At 42.9% G+C, this 22,006-nt stretch overlaps 1 protein-coding gene across 1 annotated transcript in view; it reads right to left on the reverse strand.

Moving 5' to 3' along the window:
• FAT4 (FAT atypical cadherin 4) overlaps nucleotides 1-22,006 on the reverse strand; it is a 331,865-nt gene that overhangs the window by 129,774 nt on the left and 180,085 nt on the right. Inside the window, exons 3-6 of the mRNA XM_069242380.1 lie at nucleotides 20,944-21,205; nucleotides 18,057-18,407; nucleotides 4,588-5,510; nucleotides 1,362-1,536 (exon numbers count right to left, since the gene is read on the reverse strand). Of these exons, the coding sequence (XP_069098481.1) occupies nucleotides 1,362-1,536; nucleotides 4,588-5,510; nucleotides 18,057-18,407; nucleotides 20,944-21,205 (1,711 nt within the window). The remainder of the gene's footprint in view (nucleotides 1-1,361; nucleotides 1,537-4,587; nucleotides 5,511-18,056; nucleotides 18,408-20,943; nucleotides 21,206-22,006) is intronic.

Raw genomic sequence — 22,006 nt, forward strand, 5'->3', positions numbered from 1 at the left:
CACCTGCTCCCTAACATGGATTGGGCCCTGCGACGGGAGGAAAAGCCAGACGCCATGGTGGTACATCTGGGGGGTAACAAATAAGCCTACCTGGAAAGGAAGGATTTGTTAGCAGCACTAGTGTCGGGCCTCACAGCAGTGGCATGGCTGCTGCGACCTGCTGATGTCCTGTGGTTGGAGATCATAGCAATAGCGGAATGGAGAGGGGCGAGGGACCAGGGAGCACTAGAGAGATCAAGAAAGAAGCAGAACATATCTATGGCAAGAATCTGCAGGACAAACTCTTGGAGATTTGTGAGTCATGGTTTCATCAACCTCAAAACAACAGGGTATCACAAGGCAGATGGCGTATACTTGTAGTGGGTGGGAATGTACATATCTTTGTTAAAAATAGTAGGAGCCCTAGAGCAGTTTGGTTTCTATTATGCCAGAAGGTGGAGCTGCATGCAGTCGGGAAACCACATAGCAGCATGGTGGAGACAGACACGGAAGGCCAGAAGCACTGAAACCTAAAAAGAGGCCTACTTCAACAGGGTCCTTGGGATGCCTTATGGCAGGGGCATGGGGGAGCAGGCAGGAGACCACCAAAGGTTTAGCATCAGGCAGCTATGGCACTTGTAGCACAGGAAGCCATAGGGGCTGCCTATCAGTAAAAAGGGGGGGAGGAGCCTAGTAGCTGCAAAACGCTGGGTGTCTGACCGGGAAGGCTATCTTGGAAAGGAGGTAGTGCTGTATCAATGGCGATGAGCAGGTTGGGCAAACATACAGAGAAGCAGCAAGATGATGTTGAGATACAGCATATACATAGAACATGTTTTGACCACAAGATGTGATGTTGATGTACCATGTAATGCCACTATAAATGTAATGTAATAAACTGCGGCCATCTGCAATCCCAACAAAGGCTCTCTTTTATTTGTTGGGGGAGGCAAAAAAAGATATCTTGGTGGATTACAAGTTGTGGGAGATTGAGCTGGGAGTCCCTCACATGTATGAGAGTTTTTTTTTAATAGATCAGCAATTCAGGATTTTCCCCACACTCAAAACTAGTACAGCCATTGTCTCAGCAGTGCAAGCGTCACTCACAGTCAAACAGTCGGTGAACACAGCCATCAGAAGTGCACTTTCACTTCAGTATCTTAGTGGCAACAGAGTGTGGTCCATGGGAAGGGGTAGGCCTAGTCGTACGTTTTATTATATGTAAAAAACAAGCAAATAAATTCAATCTGGCTCTTAGTGTAATGATAATGTAATCACAATTTGAAAGGAAACAAAATACTGAAATAATTCAGAAAAAGTATGCACAATTTACATTGAAACAGGCACACAAAATATGAACACAGACTCTAAGAACACAATACCTGAATCGGCGGCTGTTATCAGCAAGACATATTCCTCCTTGGTCTCCCTATCCATACTCTGCACCAAGCTGAGCTCTCCACTGTCTGACAGAGAAAAGGTGCCATTTTCGTTTCCAGCAATGAGTGAGTAGGACAACTTGTTGTTTACACCTTGGTCATCATCCCTTGCCATCACCTGGAATTTTGTAAGAACAATGTGTGCAGTTACACTAAACAACTTTACTGACAAGTAGATAAAAAGATGTATGTATAAACCAATCTATGAGCATATGCAGGAACTGTTCACTTTCTGAATAAAGCCAAACTGAGGGCATTACATGACACTGTTGTTTGCAGTTGTATGTTCGCTTAGTTAAAAATTCCCACATTAATTTCAATACCCCACCTCTTCTCTCTTGGAAAAAGTATTTTTGGAGAGTGTGCTTGGCAAGGAAAGAGATCCAAACAAAAGGTATGCCCTCTCATCTCACCATTAAGGACCTAAGAATACCATATAACTATTAAGTAGCTCATTCTGTGCCCCGGGTATTTGCAAGTCATTACAGTTTAACCCCTTTTAAAGTTTTAAGGCTAATGTGACAATGACACCAGTGGAAGGTGAGATCCAAACAAAAGGCATGCCCCCGATCTCACCAACAAGTACCCAAGAATCCCTCATAACAACTACGTAGCTCATTCTGTGCCCGGGGTATTTGCAAGTCACTACAGTTGAACTCCTTTTAAAGTTTTAAGGCTAACATAACAATGACACCAGTGGAGGATGAGCCATTGTTACAGGTATTAAGACAGGGTGGTCATGTTAGCTCCATAGTTAAGGTGCACTATGCCCTTGTAGTCAGGGTGGACTGGAATGCCACCACTTGCCCAGGAGCAATGTGGCTGCACTACAGTTTCAAGGCTTGCACTGGATCAGTATCCATGTGTGCCACTTTGAATGCCACTGTGCCTACATTTTTTGACATGGAAAAGAAAGCCCTTGAGTCTGATACCTGGACAAGCCAATTAATGTTGTTTCTGGGTTAATAGTTCTGCTTATCATGAATATTCTTATATAGGTGATAATCTAATTTCTCTTTCTCAGTCCTGCTCAAAGACGGGGGAGGCTTTATGGTTATTCCTTGGTCCATGGGTCCGGTGGAGCGACTTTGGCCACAGAGGTTGGAGTCCCTCGAAGTCCTCTTTGGCCAAAGTCACTCCACCTGAACCGTAGACTGAGGAATAACCGTAAAGGCGCCCCCTCGACCGCACAGCACCTGGAGCCTCCTTGAGCATCTTAAGCACCTATATCCACAGCATCAGGACCACTCCATCGAAGTCTATGGTGGTCGTGCTGTAAAGGTTGAAACTCAACTGCAAAACACTTTGGTGGTCAGGTAACTGTCTATATATACCCTATTGGCCCCCTAGACCTCCTTCCTGTCAGATTTGGTTACCCAAACTGGGCTGGAGGAATTGAACTAATTTTTACAAACTTTTAAAAAGTTTTCAAACTTTACAGTTGGCAATGCTTGTTTGTGGTTGGATTAAAAAAATAAATTTCTTTACAAATCTGTATCCTCGGAACCCTCTGGTGGATTTTGCTCATCTAGGACTCTTGGATTAAAATATATCTTGGATTAAAATACATGTAATCATTTTACTACATTTTAATTATTTTAATGCATTTAAAATAATTTACTCTTGGATTAAAATTAAAAGATACATCTTGGATTAAAATACATTATAATATAATCTAATTTATAAATTGGTGTTGTGCTTCTGACGTGTTGTGTGGATTTCTTATTTTGTTGCTTGGTACTGTTAAATACATTACACTAGTTCCTTGTTTCAATCCTTGCTGCTCAAAGCCATAGCTACCCAGGGTTGAGCTTAAAGTTGTTCAAATGAGCTTCACTGGACCCAAGGCAGCTTTTGTGAATGTATTCCATCATAAGGCCACACAGCCATACCAAATAATACACCCAAATCCTCATACCAGTCGATACTAAATAGAATCAGCATTATGTGTTAACAGGACAGACATTGCCCAGGATTACATCAGGCCTTTCCTAGTCAATTCTTTAGGAGTGCTGACCGGGAGCCACAGTGGGTCTTTCTGAGACCCGCTTTCAGGGTGCCAAAGGATGACTACAACATATGGGGAAGAAACCACATAAGCCACTTTTCAAGGGACATGGGAACCACATACAGTCTCCAGCTGATCTCAACATCTCCCCTCATGTGATCCAATAGGATGCAGGCTGAATAGCATAGAGGGATTATGTTGACTACACCTTCACTCTTGCACAATTACTAGCCAGTGGACATGATTATAGCCTGCAGCGTTATGACAGCCAGCGAATCATTCCTTCAGCTCATCGTCCTGTTCTGATGCTTTCCAATTCTAATTAGTTTCTAATTATTTTTTTTCCCGATTCCCAATTTGTTTTTGTACTTCTGTAAATATACAGTTACAAAGTGATCTGAAGCAGCTAAAATAGGGCACATAGCACTTTGCACTACATGTAAATAAGTCAGTATATAAAAAGTGACATACAAATAGTGTACTTTTCTCAGGGCGGCTCCTCTGCAATGGCGGAGGAGCGTCGCCTCCCTGGCCAAGAGCTAGGAGATGAAATATAAAACAATAGTAGACTATTGCTTTATTTTTCATCTGCTGGTTCAGCTAGCAGTGCAGGGAGGGGCAGGGCTGGGTCACGGGAGGTGGGAGGGGGTAGGAGGAGAGAGTGCACCTGAGTGTGCATGTGTGTTTGGCCGGCTGTCTCAGGCCAGCCAAACACACATGCGCACTTAGGTTTCTCCAGGATGGCTGGGTTGAGCAGGCGGGCTAGAGAAACTGCACAGACGCCAGGGTTGTGTCTGAGCGGCAGTCTGAGCCACTCTGACCAATCCTGGCACCGCTTTCATGCTATGTTTAACATGAAAGCAGTGCCAGGATTGCTGGGGAGCCTGTGCTGGGAGCAGAGGAGTGAGGCAGCAGGAGTCGGCACGAATGGCGGGAAAGGTATGTTTTTTTTAAATTGTTTCACCGGTCCCCGATGTCCCCTCCACCCCCCTTACACATTTGCTGCAGCTGCCACTGACTTTTATGCTTTTTGATGTCACTGCACAAGTGATGAAAAAGTTAACCAGTATATTATATTAGGCTGGGAAATTATATTGTTTAAAACCTGCTCAATGCAAGTAGCCGAAGGAGGATCTTGTGAATAGTATTACTTCTCCTTACCTGAAGTATGACTTTTGGCAGTGTCTTTATATTTTCCGGGACATTCACTGAATATGGAGACAACTCAAATGTAGGAATCACATCATTGACATCTGTTAGAGCAATGCTCACAGTGGCTGTATCAGTCCGAGGGCTGCTTCCGCGATCTGTTGATTGGACGGTCAATAAATACATTGGTATGATCTCTCGATCCAAAGGCTTGGCTACTGATATGACTCCCGTTACTGAGTCAATACGAAACTCATTGTTGCCATTGCCCTTGATAATGCCATATCGAACTTGTCCATTTGTACCTTCATCCGCATCCCAGGCAAGCACTTGAATAAGATCAGTTCCAGTTAGGGTATTTTCACTTATTTCCACATTATATAGGCTTTGTGCAAACAAAGGGCTGTTGTCGTTGATGTCAAGGACTATGACCATTACATCGGTGGATGAGGAAAGGGATGGCTCACCTTTGTCCGTGGCAATCATTGTCAACGTATAGTTAGAAACTTTCTCTCTATCGAGTTCACCAGTAAGCCTGACTTCACCGTCAATAGTTCCAATGCTGAACGTGTTTTCCAGTGGGCTTAGAAGCGTATACTCAATGTAACTATTTGGGCCACTGTCAGTATCAGTCGCTTGAGCCTTGAACACAATGGTATCGATGGGTGTATTTTCTTGGATGTAGGTCACCTTTGGTGAGATGAAGCTTGGCGCATTGTCATTCACATCCAGCAGGATGATGGACACCTGCACTGTGCTGGTGTATCTAGAAGCTGGAGGAGGAGCCATATCATTTACCTGAACAACAAGATTGTAAAAAGACTGGCTTTCACGATCCAAAGGCTGCTTGATGCTCAGAATCCCATTTTTATTGACAGCAAAATGCCCAAGACTATCACCAGATGCAATAGCATAGGTCAATTCAGAGTTTAATCCTGTAAAACATACAAAAAGAAACAATCGTGGATATTTAATTTTTATTAGGAAGATTCAAATTTCGTTTAATTTTAGAAAGTCACACTTCTGCAAGGAAATGTAAACCCTTTGTACAGGCAGTGGCACCGTTCGTGCATAAAACGGAGTCAATTTAAGCAGAAAAATTGATATAACTAATTGCCAAATCAAGCTGCTATGCGCTACCAGTGGCGTCTCTTACTTAATTTAAGGTATCACATTTGTGTTAATTGCATAAATAGCCTGAACAAGTGAAGCTAAACACTTTAAATGTCCCAAGAGTAATGAAATTATATTCTATTCCTTAAATGGTTTCTCTGAAGGCAGGCATTAAATTACAGCCGTGGATGGTGTGCCTGGCATGGTAAAGGCAGAGTAAGTGATCTACAAATGGGAAAGAGCAGGAGATGTACAACAGCTATATACATTTAACCATAACTCACACATAGGGTAGTACTCAGCTAAGGAACCGATAAATAATTTGCAATCGACCGGTGTTGGGCGGTATTTAGTAGGACACTGTAGAGAGTTAAGTTTATTTAATGATGCTTTTGTGGATTTTCAAAGGGGGCTTGTGAGGTGCTCTATGTGCAATAACTGATAATTCTACAAACAGTGACATCTAAAGTCAAATAAGGGAAGAGTGAGTGAGTGAGTAAGTGACCGACTGAATAAACAAGTGAGTGAGTGAGCGATTGATTAGGGGGTCATCTATAGTGCAGTTCTATGCAGAAAGCATCTCCAGGCATGAAGTGCAGATTAATCAACGCCTACCTTAAAAGTGATGTTGCACTACCTACACCATTCAGCAGAGCGCTACCTTCTGACAAAAGACAGATACAATCTAGTTTGGTTCAACTGAAAGCTCTGCACTGACTTTCAAGTGCAGCCACATTAGTTGCTTGTTGTGGCTACGGAAATCTCAAACATTTCCCTATCTGGCTTCCTTCTCACTATTAACCTGAACCAGGCTGCTCACCTTTAGGATATCTTTCCAGGATACTTTATACAGGGATGGTCTGTGGTTTGTTCTCAGTTTCTCCCTTGTGACAAGGCCTTCAGATTTCCAGCACATGCCAAACAGTTATTGTCGGTCAGATGCTCAACTTGTTGATGATAAGATATATTAATCATGTATCATTCGTGAATGCTTTAATGAGCTAACTAAACACCTTACACATTGGACTCACATAAATCATAGGCCCATGCCATATAGTTGGGCATCCCGATGCTCACAACATCAATGCCTACAGAAGTACATCATATACTACACTGCAACAGTACTCATTCAGACAGAACAGTGAAGATACAATCAGCGCAGGCTGAACATGCAATAAACTAGCTCCAAGGGCATCAAACAGCACTTGTGACCGTAAGCTCCCTACTAAACGTATACATGAGCTGCACAATGGGCAGAGATACCAAATAAAGATTTGCACAAGCAATGTGGTTCAGCTCTACGTCTCACCCACCAAAAAAACACAGCGTATTTAAACTGGCACAGCCACTATACTGTGCGCACACTATCACAAAACCGAATCAGACCCTGGTCTGTGATGGAAACGTTTGGAAACGTATACCTTGGGCTACTGAGAGGTGGTGCAGTGGCAGACTGTGTGCCAAACAAATGCCACTTAACAACAATAACAACATTGTAAATTGCAGGGGACATTTTAATCCAATAGAGCAAACCACAAGTGATTTTCACTATAACATGTAACAAAAGTGTCGAACCCCGTTCACTGCTGCTGATGACTCGTAGAGTGGTATGTTTTAACTGTGGCATAGGTAATACCAACACTGAAAAGTTTAAAATAGAAAACACCTTGGAAATTATGGCTATTACCACTAAAAAAGGTTTTGGCCTGTTTTTTTAAAGGGCTAAAATCACGCATAGCTGCATAAATATAAATTTATGTGTAGTCAGCAAAAACTAGGACAATGACAGACCGGTGACTCTTGCTGCAAATCATAGTGTGGGCCTCTAGGAACTTCCACCAACAAAGATCATTGATTATCCCCTTGTAATATTACTGTATTCTGAAAGTGAGGTCAGTTGACAAACCACGGGCATCTTACAGACAAGATGCCCCAGCAATACAAGTTAACTGCAATACTCCTGAAATCACCGCGCAGAGCTCCAATCCCTGCATGACTGTAGTGTACCATTACCATCATGACCTCTGCACTGGGGCGCTCTGTATCCCGGGACAGCTCAGCTGGTACTGCCAGGCTGCCCGCTCCCCGTGGTGTGGCAGGTGCATCATTTCAGTCACTGCTCTAGTTCCACTTCTGTCATCGTACCGACCTCTGCCATCAAACCAGCTTCTGTCATCACACCACCAACTTTCTAAACAACTGAGGGCACTTCTGCAGTGGTCTCTGCCACCACCATCCTCGAAATTGCTCGATAGTTTGCACTTATGCAGCAGCAGCTGTTTTGGATTTTTTTTTAGCCCCAGACAACTGTGATCTTTTGTGCTGAAAATCACCAATTCCCACTTGTACCACATTGAGTTTCATATGCGCAGTGCTATTCCTGTCTTCAATGATGGAGCCTTTTTTCAACTCCCGTGCCTTTATGGACTGCTAAATTGTAAGTATGTTAATCCTTGTGAGTGTTTTTGTTTCAAGTAGCATGGTTCCTGAGGTTGGATTAAACGTTATGGTACAGAAATCAGTGGACAGTTTGTGCTGTAATCAAACGAGAGCCCGCGGTATCCCAGTCATATATCAATGACACTGGTAAATACCCTATGCGTAGGCCCTCACAGTTTGGTACAATAGCAGGGTTGAGGCATAAGGGAATAACATAATTTATCTACGGTAAAATCCAGGAGCCTGGAGTAGAACACAGGAGGTCCTCTACTTCCACTCCTCGACAATGCCTACTGACATCTAAACCACTTTCCAGTAAAACGCAGAACCGTGCATTGCATACATTTCTTCTGCCTGCTAAGGTGGGGCACCATAAGAACAATTTTATGTTACATCATGAACAACACAAACCTCAGAATGAGGCCGATATGGGCTAAATCGGCTACTCGTCAGGGTGGGTCAGTTTTCACCAACCCACTCTAAAGCTAGTAGGAAAAAACAAAACGTGAACGTAAATGTAAAATGTGTGTCTCATTGTGGAAACATTACTACACCTAATGGGTTTTAGAAGTTGTTATGCATTTGCGTATAGGAAATATGTAAAGTGACTGTTAAGAAGCGTCAAGAGAATGAGCATGCATTATATGCAACAATGTACGTTTGTGCAATTTATGTTTGCATCCTCTTTCAAAATCTCTGCAGTGTTTGATAGTTTATTTCTGATGATCAGATGAGGAAGCAAACGAATCAGTACGAATAAGCTGATGTGGGAGGAATTGTCCTTTTATGCATGCGAACCCTTAAAATAGTGTATTTCTCACTCTCCCGTTCATCCCCAGTCTTAACAATCTGTGAAATTGGCTTTTAAAGCACTGAATCCATTAACAGAACATTCACTTTCTGCCAACGTTCCTCTGGAGCTGCCATGCAGCCTCATCTGTTTAAAACCCAGAGAACGTATTTCAACATTGCAACTACGAAGCTCTATTTATTGCTCTTTATAATAATTAGCTAATTACATGGTGTGCTGTGACATATTATAGCCAAAAAGTGTGATTGAAATCCATACTTTAATACAAAATTACATAATTCCGGGAAGAGGCCCTATCAATTTATTCTTTTTAGTCTTTTCAAAGGTTACGTCGCCATTTAGGCCCAAATTATGAGCTTGGTGTTAAATTCCTATCCCTGCTATGCAAGAAATACCCACGCTGCATTATTACACACGTGAACGATTGAAATGTGTAAATGAACGTGAACTGGGCATTTCACCATCTGGACACAAGCTGAGAACTGAAAAAACAGACCCCAGCAAAACCTTTTTACTTAGAATAAGGTAGCTAACCAGAATCTTTATCTTAACCCACTCAGCATTATCCAGCTCTGTTTCAGCCATGCCAGGTTTCCAGGTTAGCAGACATGTCCCCTCTGATCCGACCTCTTTTCCAATCCCCCTTGAGCTGGGATTCTAAGACGAAATTTGTAAATATAGCTAGACATTTCCATGTGGCGAACACGTGAATACATGTTTGCATTCAAGAGAGGATGCACACACTGAATCATGAAGGTATCCTCAATCCTGTGGTGCTGGAGGTGGCAGAAAGGAATATGTATATCTGTGCTGTGAAAAAACAGACGGCAGTGAGGCAAAGACTATCACCGACACATGATCCATCTTTGAGCAACTCTAATAGAACCCTTTGGTATTAAGCATCCTAGGGAGTTTGAATGTGGGCTTCTTTGGGATCTGTGGGTACCAGAGGTGAGCTGAGAAGTGCTTAAGTCTGTGCTAGGAGAGTTGGAGGAGATCATGGATGTGGTGGCAAAATGCAATAATAGCTATATGTTAACAGGCCAATTTTGGGGACAGATCTGATGCTGCTCTTTAAAAATTTGAATGGAAAATAGGTATCTGTTAATACCAAACTCATTGTACCTTAGATATACTGCTTCACTTACTTTAAACAAATCGTATTTTCAAGCTCTACGGATTCCCTGGTATGTATCATATTTTGACACTAGATTTAAATCTTACTTTATGATACTAACAATGGGTGAATTTAAAAAATACTGCTGCACTTGCGGCCCACATGGCATACTGGGGTGCACAATGAAAACATGGGGCACAGGGGACACAAGGAATTTAAGAGCACGGAACAATGCACATTATTTTGTGATTCAGAGATATGCCTATTTTTATAAGGGTCACAGCCCCAGGCTTACCCCAGGGCGCAAATGTTGGGCATAGACTTTCTGGCTGTCCCCAGAATGATTTCTGCGCATGAGGAGTGTTTTGAGCACACCCAAGGGTGTTTTGTGAACAAAATGTGCATTTATCAATATCTGAGAACCTTGCAAACCACAGGATAAAACACGTGTGTGTTTTTTCCACAGATTAATAAACATACTCTGTCAAATAGGCTTGTTGGGTACTGTCTGAGAGGAGCTGCGAAAAAGAAGTGTAGGTTTGGAGGATCTCCCACAGCATTTCCAAAGGCACGAGTTCTTGCGTTTCTTAAAATAGAGCACTAATGTTCTTAACCAAAACTATTGTTAAAAAGACGGCAGGTCTCTAGCATACCCAAGGTTGTCTGATAACAGGGTGTACTGTATTGTGCTAAGTACAAAGTATTCTATCACTACCACAGAATATCTCAAGAGCAGTCACAATCATCTATGGGGCGAAGGCCACACATTCACCAGACTGCACTGTATGCGAATAACTTCATTCAAAACAACAATTCCCTCTTTTGTGCTTCAGATGCCGGAAAACAAGCAAAACGTTATCATCGAACATCCCCCAAAACTAACAATAGACGCTGAGTGTTTGAGGTCAGAGCACAGGAAACCGCCAAGATAAGAGACCTCCAGACTTAAAAAATACACAGGTATGTTGTGTAGTGTGCAAAACACTTGTTCATATTAAGGCGCCGTTTCACTTTCAATGAAAGCTCGGCTTCCGATCCCACGCACCATCAACTTGCCAACATTTTTCTTTTTCATGTAGGAAGCCTCAAAATGTATTTTATGGAGAGATTTATGTTTCAAAGAAAACAAAATAAATCATGTTCAAAGGCGTTCATTTAAAGTCTCTTTAAACATCAGAGACTTTTGACACAGTCATCAAAAATTGGGTTGGTACAGATACAATTATTATTTTTTACTACATTCATGTGAAACTCTTAGTTATATCGTGTGTTGAACACTATCCTCATTCACGAGGGTTGCAATCAACACAGTTATTGGTGTTTCCTACTTGAAGGTTTTTATTACATTCCATTGGCTTGGTTTCATCCTGGTTTCCACATAGATGAACTAGGCTTCTCACATATTTCCTCAACACATCCGATTAGTGTAACCAGTGTCACTGCTTGAGCAAGATTAATGGCGTATCAAATCTGTTTTTATCTGCAAGTCATCAGCACTATACTTGCCATGAAATGCCCTAAGTTGGCTCCATTTTATTTTGTGCAATTAAGTGCAAATGTTGTGCACCTGGTGATAATCTTGTCTGCAAATAACCTACAATTCTGATTAGCGTTTCCTGGACCACGTGAACATAGAAATGCAACTTGTGAGAAATTACCTCAACCTTGGAATCACTTTTTTGGGGAGCAACAGGAACTTGGTATGAAAACAGAATTATCCCATAGTTGGAATGAGGGCTTTAGATGTAGTTTGCATCCCAAACAAGATGTGGAAGTAAAAAATAAATTGAACCTGGCAAGGGTAGTTCCTCCTGCAATTTGCAGCAGATACATCCTGTCTGATGGTGTGGATGCAAATATTGCACATGTGCTATTTCAGTCCATGAAAATGTGGAATAAAATGTGCTATTGCCATGTTATCATTCATCCCGATGCATCAAGCACGGAATCGAGTGCAAACTTCAGACTAGCTGATTAGCGAAGCAAAGGCTAACACTACTTAGAAGGTGTGCAATCTGCACCTACTTTGTGAAGATCTGCTGTAATCAGGCTGCTTGGTAGAAACTTTGGGGGGCATTTTGACCTCGGCGGTCTTTTGTCATGACCGCCGAGGGACCGCCGTGCTGAAGACCGCCAGTGGTGGCAGTTTTCCGCTCGGCGTATTATGACTGTTGGCAGCCGTCTGTCCTTTTTCGGACGGAGAGCCGCCAACAGCCATACTGGCGGTTGGCGGGGAAGTGGAGGTTGCTCCACCTCCATTGCCACGTCAACAGGACACCGCCCACCGAATCACGTCCTGTGATTTGGCGTGGCAGTGTTCTGTTGACGGTGTGGTGTCGGCGGAGCAGCCCCCAGGGATCCCGTCCCCTCCCGGAGGATCAACGGACCAGGTAAGTTGATCGTCCGTTAGAGGAGGGGTGTGGGGGGGTGTTGTGTGCGTGCATGGGGGTGTGCATGTGTGCATGTAGAGGGGGTGTGTGAGTGCGTGTATGCTTGCGGGGGTGTTGTGTGTTTGGGAATGAGTGCGTTTATGTCTGTAGGTATGTCTGTATGGATGTGTGTGTGTATGTTTGAATGTGGATGTGCGTGTCTGACTGTGTGTGTGGCTGTTGGCATGTATGTCGGTGTGTGTGCGTGTATGTATGTTGGTGGTGCCTGCGTGCGTGTCGGGTGGGTATGAGTGATGTGATGTTGGGGGTAGGGATGGGGAGGCGGTCCTGCCAACTTTGGGGGGTGGCAGGGGTCTTGGGGGGTGTAGGGGAGGGAGTCGGGGTGGGGGTGTGGTGTGTGGGGGAGACCAAACTGCATGAAATCCATGGCGGTCAGCCGGGTCTAAATACCGCCGGCAGTATAGTGACGACCGCTGGGGTGGAGACCCAGGTCTCCAGCCCAGCAGTCGTCTCCGCCCTGGCGGGCGGAACGGAGAAGAGGCGGATGACCATGGCGGTAACCGCCATCGTCATAATTGCAAAAATTTGACCGCCAGCCTGTTGGTGGTCTTACCGCCGCTTCTCCGCCGTCCGCCAGGGTCGTAATGACCCCCTTTGTCTCCAGACATTGTCAATTAATTGAAATTCCACTAATTTATTACGGGTTTTCACATCTATATTTGACGGACCGTGAGGTCAGAAAAATTAAATTAATAGGGAGCTTCTTTCCATTTAATTTATAATCTTAAAAGCAAATTCAGTAGTTCAGCCCAACAAATAACTGACTGAGTACTTCTGAGAGAACCATTCATAATGAACAGTCTACTTTAGAAGCATCAGTATATGGTGGTCCAACCCATGCTCAGAGAGGCTTGGATACATGTCAGATTGATGGGATGACCATTCCCTTTGACATTAATGCCCTTTTACATATAGTGTGAGTAAATGTAAAACCATTAACTAGCTCTAATCCTCCTGGAACTACATTAGATAACTTTGCATTAGGATATTTCCATGTCTTGTTGTGACAAATTCACAGACATGCGAGCCAAGAACTATTCTAGTGTTTCAAGATGGAGTGCAAGTGTGCTGCCAAAACAGGCGATGGGACAAACCACGAGGCACAACTGACATCCAAAACTTCAAAGTTGCCTTTGGCAAAATGTTTGCAGATTGGGCAGCTGACATCCAGAACTTCAAAGAAGCCTTTCGCAAAATATTTGCAGATTAGAAAATAAATTATTACATTCATTATTAAGCCTACAGTCCACAGAATTCCAGCTCTAGTCTCAGAAATGTGGAAACATGTTGTGACAAAGTTACAATGTGTAGGAGAGCCAAAATAATAAGAACTTATGCAATGGGGTTATAATGTGCCAAAACAGTTTTTGTGGGGCCTCAAACGCACTCCTCTAAGTGGAATCCACACTCGACGTTTCTGGAAGCTTCCTGGGCCCTACTTCCTCGCAAAGAGTGTCCAATTGTTGACCAACAGCTGCGCCCCTCCTCATTGGGCCACATGAGTCCTCAAGTTGCCCACGGCGAGCTGCCTAACGCTTGCTCAGCATGAGGACCTTGTGGGGAGAGAAGTTCAATGTGGACCAGATGACATATCCCTGGAGCGGACTTTGTTAGCTCATAGGGTTCAGCTGTTTACTCGACTCTTGAGTGGTGCCTTCAGTGGATGACTGCTTCTAAAGTGGTGTGGAGGTGGGGGGCTCTTGTAGGGGGCATCAACTCAGTAACCATCTGAGGCGATTCCATGTTGCAAGCAGAGTCAGGGTTTCAAATGTAAGTTGCATATTACACATGATCGTAATACATAGCCAAAAATTAGGAAAGTGGCGTGCACTGCTGTTGGGTATCAAGTTTTCATGCTCAGTTGCTCACAATGAGTTTCCAGATGTTTGCTGCACATTTCACTCGCTCGAATGGCCCAGTTACTTTACAATGAATTATTTATATACGATCCAGTGATCAGTTACATGGGTTTCCTGGGGAAAGACTGAGTGATAAATTGTGATGTATAAATGAGATCTAGTTTGACAGATATGACAGGAAAGATATGGTGTTTGAACCTAAGCTTCTTGCTCGGCAGCAAAATGCATTAACTACCGGGCAATTAAAATGACAAATGGAAGCCAATTTAAAACATACAAGTATAAAAAAACATATTTTTGTTCTTGAAAAAATCTGCCATCCGCACATTGGAAGCTTTAGTTCGAAGACACCGTTGACGTGTGTGTGCCCCATAACCGCAGCCTGAAGCCCTACACTATGTTCCAGTACTAAAAGAAATGTGCAAATCATTTCAGCAAAACTTGCACAACTGTCATTAATTAGGAATGTTTGAAGGCCCGTTAAGTGCAAGCAGACAGCATAAGGCTGACGGGAAAATCTGTGACAGGCTAAACTCATGCAACACGTCTCACTCTGTGTCACTCAAAAATGATAGTAAAAAAATGCGCTGTAGGATTTGAAACCCTGCGCCCATGAGGATGCACAGAAGCTGCAACAGCTTTCCCATGTCAGATTTTAGTCCCTGAGCTCAGTAAAGCTTGCAGGCCTCACTCAAATGTCGGGAGGTCACCCCACGCATCCAAATCTCCCAGGCCAAATATTTAATGATTCAAGTTTAAATAGGCTAAAGGAAATGTAAATGATAAGGAAATGTTATACAACTTAGAAACACTTTTTTAGCAAATTGAAGCATGTGCTTTCTTCTGCTGGATGAAATGTACACCACTTAAAATTTCGATGACTCACTGATAACCTGAATCTAATTTTTTATTTAAAAAATTATATCTAAAAATATATCACCTTTGCTTTGTTATATTTGGCAAGCAAGAAACTAAACAGAGCAAAATATGCAATTGCAAATAAGTTGCAATCTGAAAAGGTGCCCTTTGCCAGACAGAGAGTGATTTGTTTTAGTTTGTATTTGTGGCATGAAAGGTATAGAACATCCGTTAAAAGGACGAGCATGGATATCTTCTGCTTTTTAAACCAGGAAAAAACAAACTAGAAGCTAGGAAACAATAGAGTTTTGTGGAGGTTGGCAGGTAATACAGGACAAGATCAAAGGAGAGATGCAATGCTTGAGGCATAAATTACAACCGCAAGTTGGCAAGTATATCCTGTTCTTGATGTCACATGTTTTGTGTGGTATATTCTTGTCTTATCAATGAATCAATCAATTATTTGTATAGCGCAACTTCTCACCTGTGGGTTCACAAGGTGATGGTGAGAAGGGACTGATCAGTCAAAGAGTCAGGTCTTGAGGTCCTTCTTGAACTGATTCAGCGAGGTGGACCGCCTGAGGTGGAGTGGCAGTGTGTTCCAGGTCTGCGTGTCAAGGTAGAAGAAGGATCTACCTCCTGTGTGTTCTTCCTGATTCTAGGGGTGGTGGCGAGGGCCTGTTGAGCAGAGCCGAATTGTCTGGAGGAGGCATAGGATATCTAGGCTACACTATCTCTGTGATTTGGCTGCGTTAATGAGTAGCCTTTATCCCATGCTTCTGTTATCTTCCACACTCCTTTCCAAACTTTCAATCAAGGTGTAGGGCTAACGTTGAAGTTATCAATCTAAGAAGCACATTTGAAGTCGCATTCACAGAGTGCAAGCCAGTCAGTGGAAAATGGCCTTTTAATCAATTATTTGGCTTCTAGAGTCGGTGTGTCACCATGATTGCCTTGTCAGATTGTTACTCTGTCTCTGTTCGCCTATTCCTTAACCTTGTGAACGAATGTATTGGTTTGCATGATGTCACAAACAATGAGAACCTGGGCTTCCTGCTTAATGGGAAGTAGTCATTTGCAACACAGTATCATTAGTCTCTGGCTGTTACTACCTCAAGCCATAGGTCTGCTCCGGACTCACAATTATAGCAGAGAAGAAGTCGAGAAACAATCCTCCAGTTCCCACTAAACACGTCCTTTGAGAAATATAAGTTCTTATGATCCAGTGTTACAGAACACCAGCATTTTTCTATAGAGAATCCCTTCTCTTTACTGACTGTACAGACAGGTGTCCCAGGTGGTAATTCTGCATCTACCACAATAACATCTAAGAAAAGAGGTGGTCTGAATGTCAACCACTTCTGCTGCTCTTGAGGAAGTTAAGAGAAAAGCTGCAGGAATCAGTCAGTGTAAAGGGATGGATGGTGGAAGAAAAGCAGAATGCTGTGTGCTTGTTTTTAATCACTGTGGTGGTCATTACGATCTTGACTGTGTGGCCCGCCATGCCGGCGGTGGCGGGAAAACCCGCCAGTCGGCATGGCGGGCCACTCCGCCACATAAACAGCACCATGAGGGCTGCCATCGGCAGCCCTCATTCCCCACCAGGCTGCCTCCGTCAGGCAGCCTGGCAGTGGTCGAAATCATTATCCGACAGGGCAGCGGTGCTGCCCCTCGGATAATGATCCCTAATCCTCCAGCCGAACCCGCCAGGGAAAGGCTGGCAGAGGGGGTGCCCCAGGGCTCCCCTAGGGGCCCCTGCACTGCCCATGCATTTGGCATGGACAGTGCAGGGGCCCCTGTGCAGTGCCCATCGCGCAGGTCACTGCCTGATTTTCGGGCAGTGATCTGCGCGACGGGTGCAGATGCACCAACCGCACAGAGGCAATGTCCCGGCCAGGCATTCCTCTGGGCCAGCAGACGGAAACAATGTTTCCGCCCGCCGTCCCAGAGGAATGTTCCTAATACGTCCGGCGGGGATCCGGGAGGCGCTGGCGGTCAGTTTGCAGGTCTCGCCCGCCGTGTTCATTATGTGGGCCTGTGCCTCCATGTACTCTGATACGAAGCAGGAACGATGAGGCAAAATGCTTCAGCTCAATTCAGAGCTTATTGACCATGAAAATAAATCAAGAGGGCACAATTTGTGGGTGGTTGTTGTGTTTACACTGTCATCCGGGTACAATGAGGAGGACCTTACCTTACAAATGCTAACTGACCAGTCGAGTTTGCCTTCCTAATATCTTTGACCACACAGACAAATCTGCACCTCATTCCCCCACACAAAACGATAGTAGATTCCATTTGATTTTATCAAATTTTGGACACCTGGGGGACACGTTGAAAGAGTGCAAAGTTATAGGAGGGTCCTAAATAACATGTTACTTGGGAACAGTGTATGGGACATCCTATATGAAAAGTAAAAATAAAAGGCCAAACTAATCTGCTCAATTCAGCAACCTGAAAACAATGTTCTGGGGATAAATATACATGCAAATGTGTGTGATGGGAAAGAATGGAATACGTTTGACCACTTCTCCTCATTTACGTATCTCAGAAGAAAGAGATTCTCACCAATTATGTTCATTTCTCCTTGGTAGCCTAACAATTTACAGTATAACCAATGCCTGATAATGTGTAAGCATTATTGTTTGTGTAATTCATGTTGTGGTCTGTATTATAAGTTTGAAATGTCACCCACATTGTATTGTGGAGCCAAGGACAAACATACAATTGAGAACATCAAAGCTGAAATTTCATCCACACTGTATTATGGTGCCAAGGAAAAATATACAATTGAGAATAACAAAGCATAATGATAAAGTAATAATAACACTCACCATCATCAGCATCGGTGACATTGAAAATGAGAATGGTTGATCCCAAAGGAAGATTCTCCATCAAGGATGTGCTGTACGAGGACATGGCGAAGATCGGAGCATTGTCATTAACATCGAGGATGTTAAAATAAACTTTGACAGATGTGGACTGCCCACCTCCATCTTCAGCACGAACGGTGAGTATATAATACTGATGGACCTCGTAATCCAGAGGACGGGTCACATTGAACACTCCTGTCACTGGGTTCAGGAAAAACATGCCATCTTCGTCATCTTCACTCACAGAATATGTAACTTCACCATTGACTCCTGAGTCATCATCAGTGGCCAAGATGGCAGCCACTATAGAACCTGATGTGAAGAGAGAAACAACGCTATTAGAAAAATGGGTGGCATTTGATAAATTAAAAAAATAAGTTTGGAGGATGTGCTTGAGCTCAAGTGAAACACCTGAGAACCATTTTCTAGATCACAGTGAAGGATCCAAAGATAAGATGTCATTTTGATACTTGAAAGACTTGTCCAGAGATCAAAGTAAATGTGTATAGCTGTGAGTTGTAAGTACTAAAGGCCTCCTTTGTACTTGTGTATACTTGTTTTTCTTTCTTTTTTTTTCTTATTTTCTTTGCCCTCAGAACACTAATGGGTCAATAACTTGCAACGGTAAAACAACACTTTTCTATATCAAAATGACTAGCAAAATTGACAGAGAAATAAGCATTCCACTTGTAACACATTTCAGGTTAATCTCTGTCCACCATGGAAAGGAACTTCCAGTTTTGCCCATTTGTTCTGGTTGGTTACACAGTTTTGCCAACCAATACCTCATGGCAAACAGCCAAAACACCTCTCGATTTCGAGGAACATTCTCACAGTAATTAACTAATACGTTTCACATTTGAGTTTAACATACCTGGTATTAGTGAAATTTAAACTAGAATGAGGCTGTCACCAAGCAATGAAACAAAACCAGTAAATGTGCTCTTTGGTCCAATGGGCCATCGTTAACCTTAAAAGGCAGTGATGTCACAGTCAAATGCATAATATTATGAGTGATGTCCAAAAATGTGCCATGTTTTACATGAATACTCATGGTCCAATAGCAAGTTCCGAAGCGATGCCCATATTTATAGTAAATTGAAATGTTAACGTGTTCTCGATATGTGTGCAGTGCATGGGAGTTTTTTATCTAAACTTGCACTACGTTGTAAGAACACGCATATGCCTATCTGACATTCTGTTCTATGCTGCTTACATTTAAACAGAAGAGAATCTAGGGTTTTCAACACTTTGTGGGCCAGGGATACCAGACCAGTCTCCTTTGATGCATGCTGGGGTCAAGGAAGTAAGACTGATGCAAGCGGGATGGAGGTCCTGGTGCATCGCTTGCTTCATGAGTCTGAGGTTGTTGTGCCTCTGTACTCTTCATCTTGGAGAGGAGGTCCGGATAGACAGCCCGGGTCATCTCAGTGCTGCAATACGCTTATAACACACAGTTCAACTAACAATTATTTTCAGTATAAGGTCAAATACACTCAAAACAGTCCTAGTCAAGGGAGTGCATTTTACAAACAGGAAGTAATAAGGTTAACTTCAAAACTGGCAGCCGGCTGGTGAAAATATATTTAGCATAATTTCTCACAAGCAGCACTCTAGGTTGCTTCAACAGACAGCCATGTTCGATACTGTTGCTAGGCTAGATGACAACGCCAAAGAGTAGGGCTATAACCTTGAGGGAGGATTGAAAGATGGAATGGTGGCAAACTATTTGTAACCAACACCCAAAGTCAGACCTGTTACTGTACCTTAGTGAGCCTAGGGCCATTTTATACTTACAGTGCACTGCCCCTGTCTGCAGAATGGCACAATCTTAAATATGAATAGTGTGTCATTTCAAGCAAGCAGATGTGTTGTGCCCAGTGCAGATGTGGACCTGTATCTTCAGTGGGAACAACATATTGGTGAAAGTAGGATTGTCTGTTTAAAGCTACTGGTCTGCCTTTCACTAAGGCAGCAGACCTGTCCTGTGTGATAAAAGGGGGGTGGGATACCCCTGCAGGCAACTGCAGTAAGGGACTGTTTCTGCATGCTGGGAGGGTGGTGCCTGTGGTTCCTGTGTCCTCCTCAGAAAAGGCACACTTGTTGGATGCACTGACTGTCCACCAACTCTATAGCGTGCACAGTCAGTGCATCTCCCAATGGCTTCTTTGTTTTTCCCTCTGCATATATAAAATTACTTGGGTGCAAAGGTAAATGATTCCCAAATATGCATGGGACCATGGCCCTGTACAAACAAGAGATCACCCTCCTACTATCAAACATATAACACCAGTGCGAGCTGTATTACAGAATGGTCTGTGTAGGGATCTGCAGACCCTTCTTTAATACCAATGTGCCCAGTGGCACAAAGAGTGGATATAGCCCCAGACCTTCATTCAGAAGCTGCTTGAATGATCTCCAATGAATGGTTTCTAGAATGTTATCTGATCAAGAGCAGACTTGTATTGTCACAGACAAAGTGACACTGATGCATACCTTTAAAGAGATTGTGAATGACATTTAATGATATACCACACCAATGACTTCAAACTTCTTTGGAGTATTGTTCAATGTTGCTTCTCATTGTTCTTCAATGAAAGAGGTAAATATTGCTTTAAAAACAGCAGAGATTGTTTATGTTGATAGGAAACCTAATACCTATTGATTATTGTAAAGTTCTAAAATGTAGGACTAAGCAGTTTTAAAATGCTCCTGTATATCACCATATGATATTTCTTCAAAAAAAAACAGCTGAAAACAATACACGTTTAAGAAATGCAGTTGGATTACCAGAAGACATATTTCTACAGGCGCTGTCAACTAATATATTTTGGAAACAGTGACTTACCTGGAATAGTATCCTCTGGGATGTCAAATGAATACACAGCTCTGGAGAATTTGGGAATGTGATCGTTGACATCGCTGATAGTAATGTTTATCCTCATGTCTGAGGACTGTAGCCCATCATCCGCCCGGACCAGCAGCGAATACTTTGATCTCCGCTCTCTGTCCAGTCTCTTAGTGGCTATCAGATCACCTGATTCTGGGTCAATGCGGAAACTCTCATCTGCGCCACTTATTATGGTGTAAGTGACAAGTGCATTGGCACCCTACATCAAAACAAAATAATAAGGATTCATTAAACCTTGGATAATTTGACTCTGCAACAGGGACCTACCAAATTGATCATCTCCTGTAAACATTTCTAGCTCTCCCTTTCAAACTTCTCACATAATCCTTGCCCTCCGGCTAGCTTTCATGATTTTACTGACCAGACAGAACTCACATCGAATTGAAGTGCTGGCTGTTTCAATTGCCAATCACAATTTAAATCTATGAACAAACCTAAACACAAGAAACAAAGAAAAGTTCTTACTGATTGTGCACTTAACGATGAAAGAAATATTCATGAATTTTAGGTCCATATAAATCAATGTTTACTTTATAGGGTTGAAGTAATGAAGTAAGCTTACATTTTTTATGGCGTCTGTTCAGAAGATGAAATACTAGACTGCGACAGAATAAACAGTTCCATAAATTATGGGATGATTATAAAAAGATTTACCAATTTCAATCTCTATTTAGAAATCATGTCATGTCTTAGATGTAGCCTTCCGTATTTCTTTATGCTGAGTCTTCGCTAATTGAAATGATACTCCAAAGTTATGCCATGCAAGTACTTACAGTGTGGGGGGTGTTCATCTGTTAAATGCATGGTGACATCTACCCTGTCTTTCAATAACACTAACTGGAGACATTAATAGGCTGATAAAGTGGCCTACTGGCGAGGTGTGGCTTTAAACTTAACAGATGATTTTCCAGTGTTTTCCTTTCCATTTTGCTACTACAACACTAGTTCAAGTGTTCATGAAGTGCTTCAACTCACTAACCACTGAACTTTGCTAATTGAA

This window comes from Pleurodeles waltl, chromosome 1_2 (genome assembly GCF_031143425.1).
Source record: "Pleurodeles waltl isolate 20211129_DDA chromosome 1_2, aPleWal1.hap1.20221129, whole genome shotgun sequence".
Lineage (NCBI taxonomy): Eukaryota > Metazoa > Chordata > Amphibia > Caudata > Salamandridae > Pleurodeles > Pleurodeles waltl.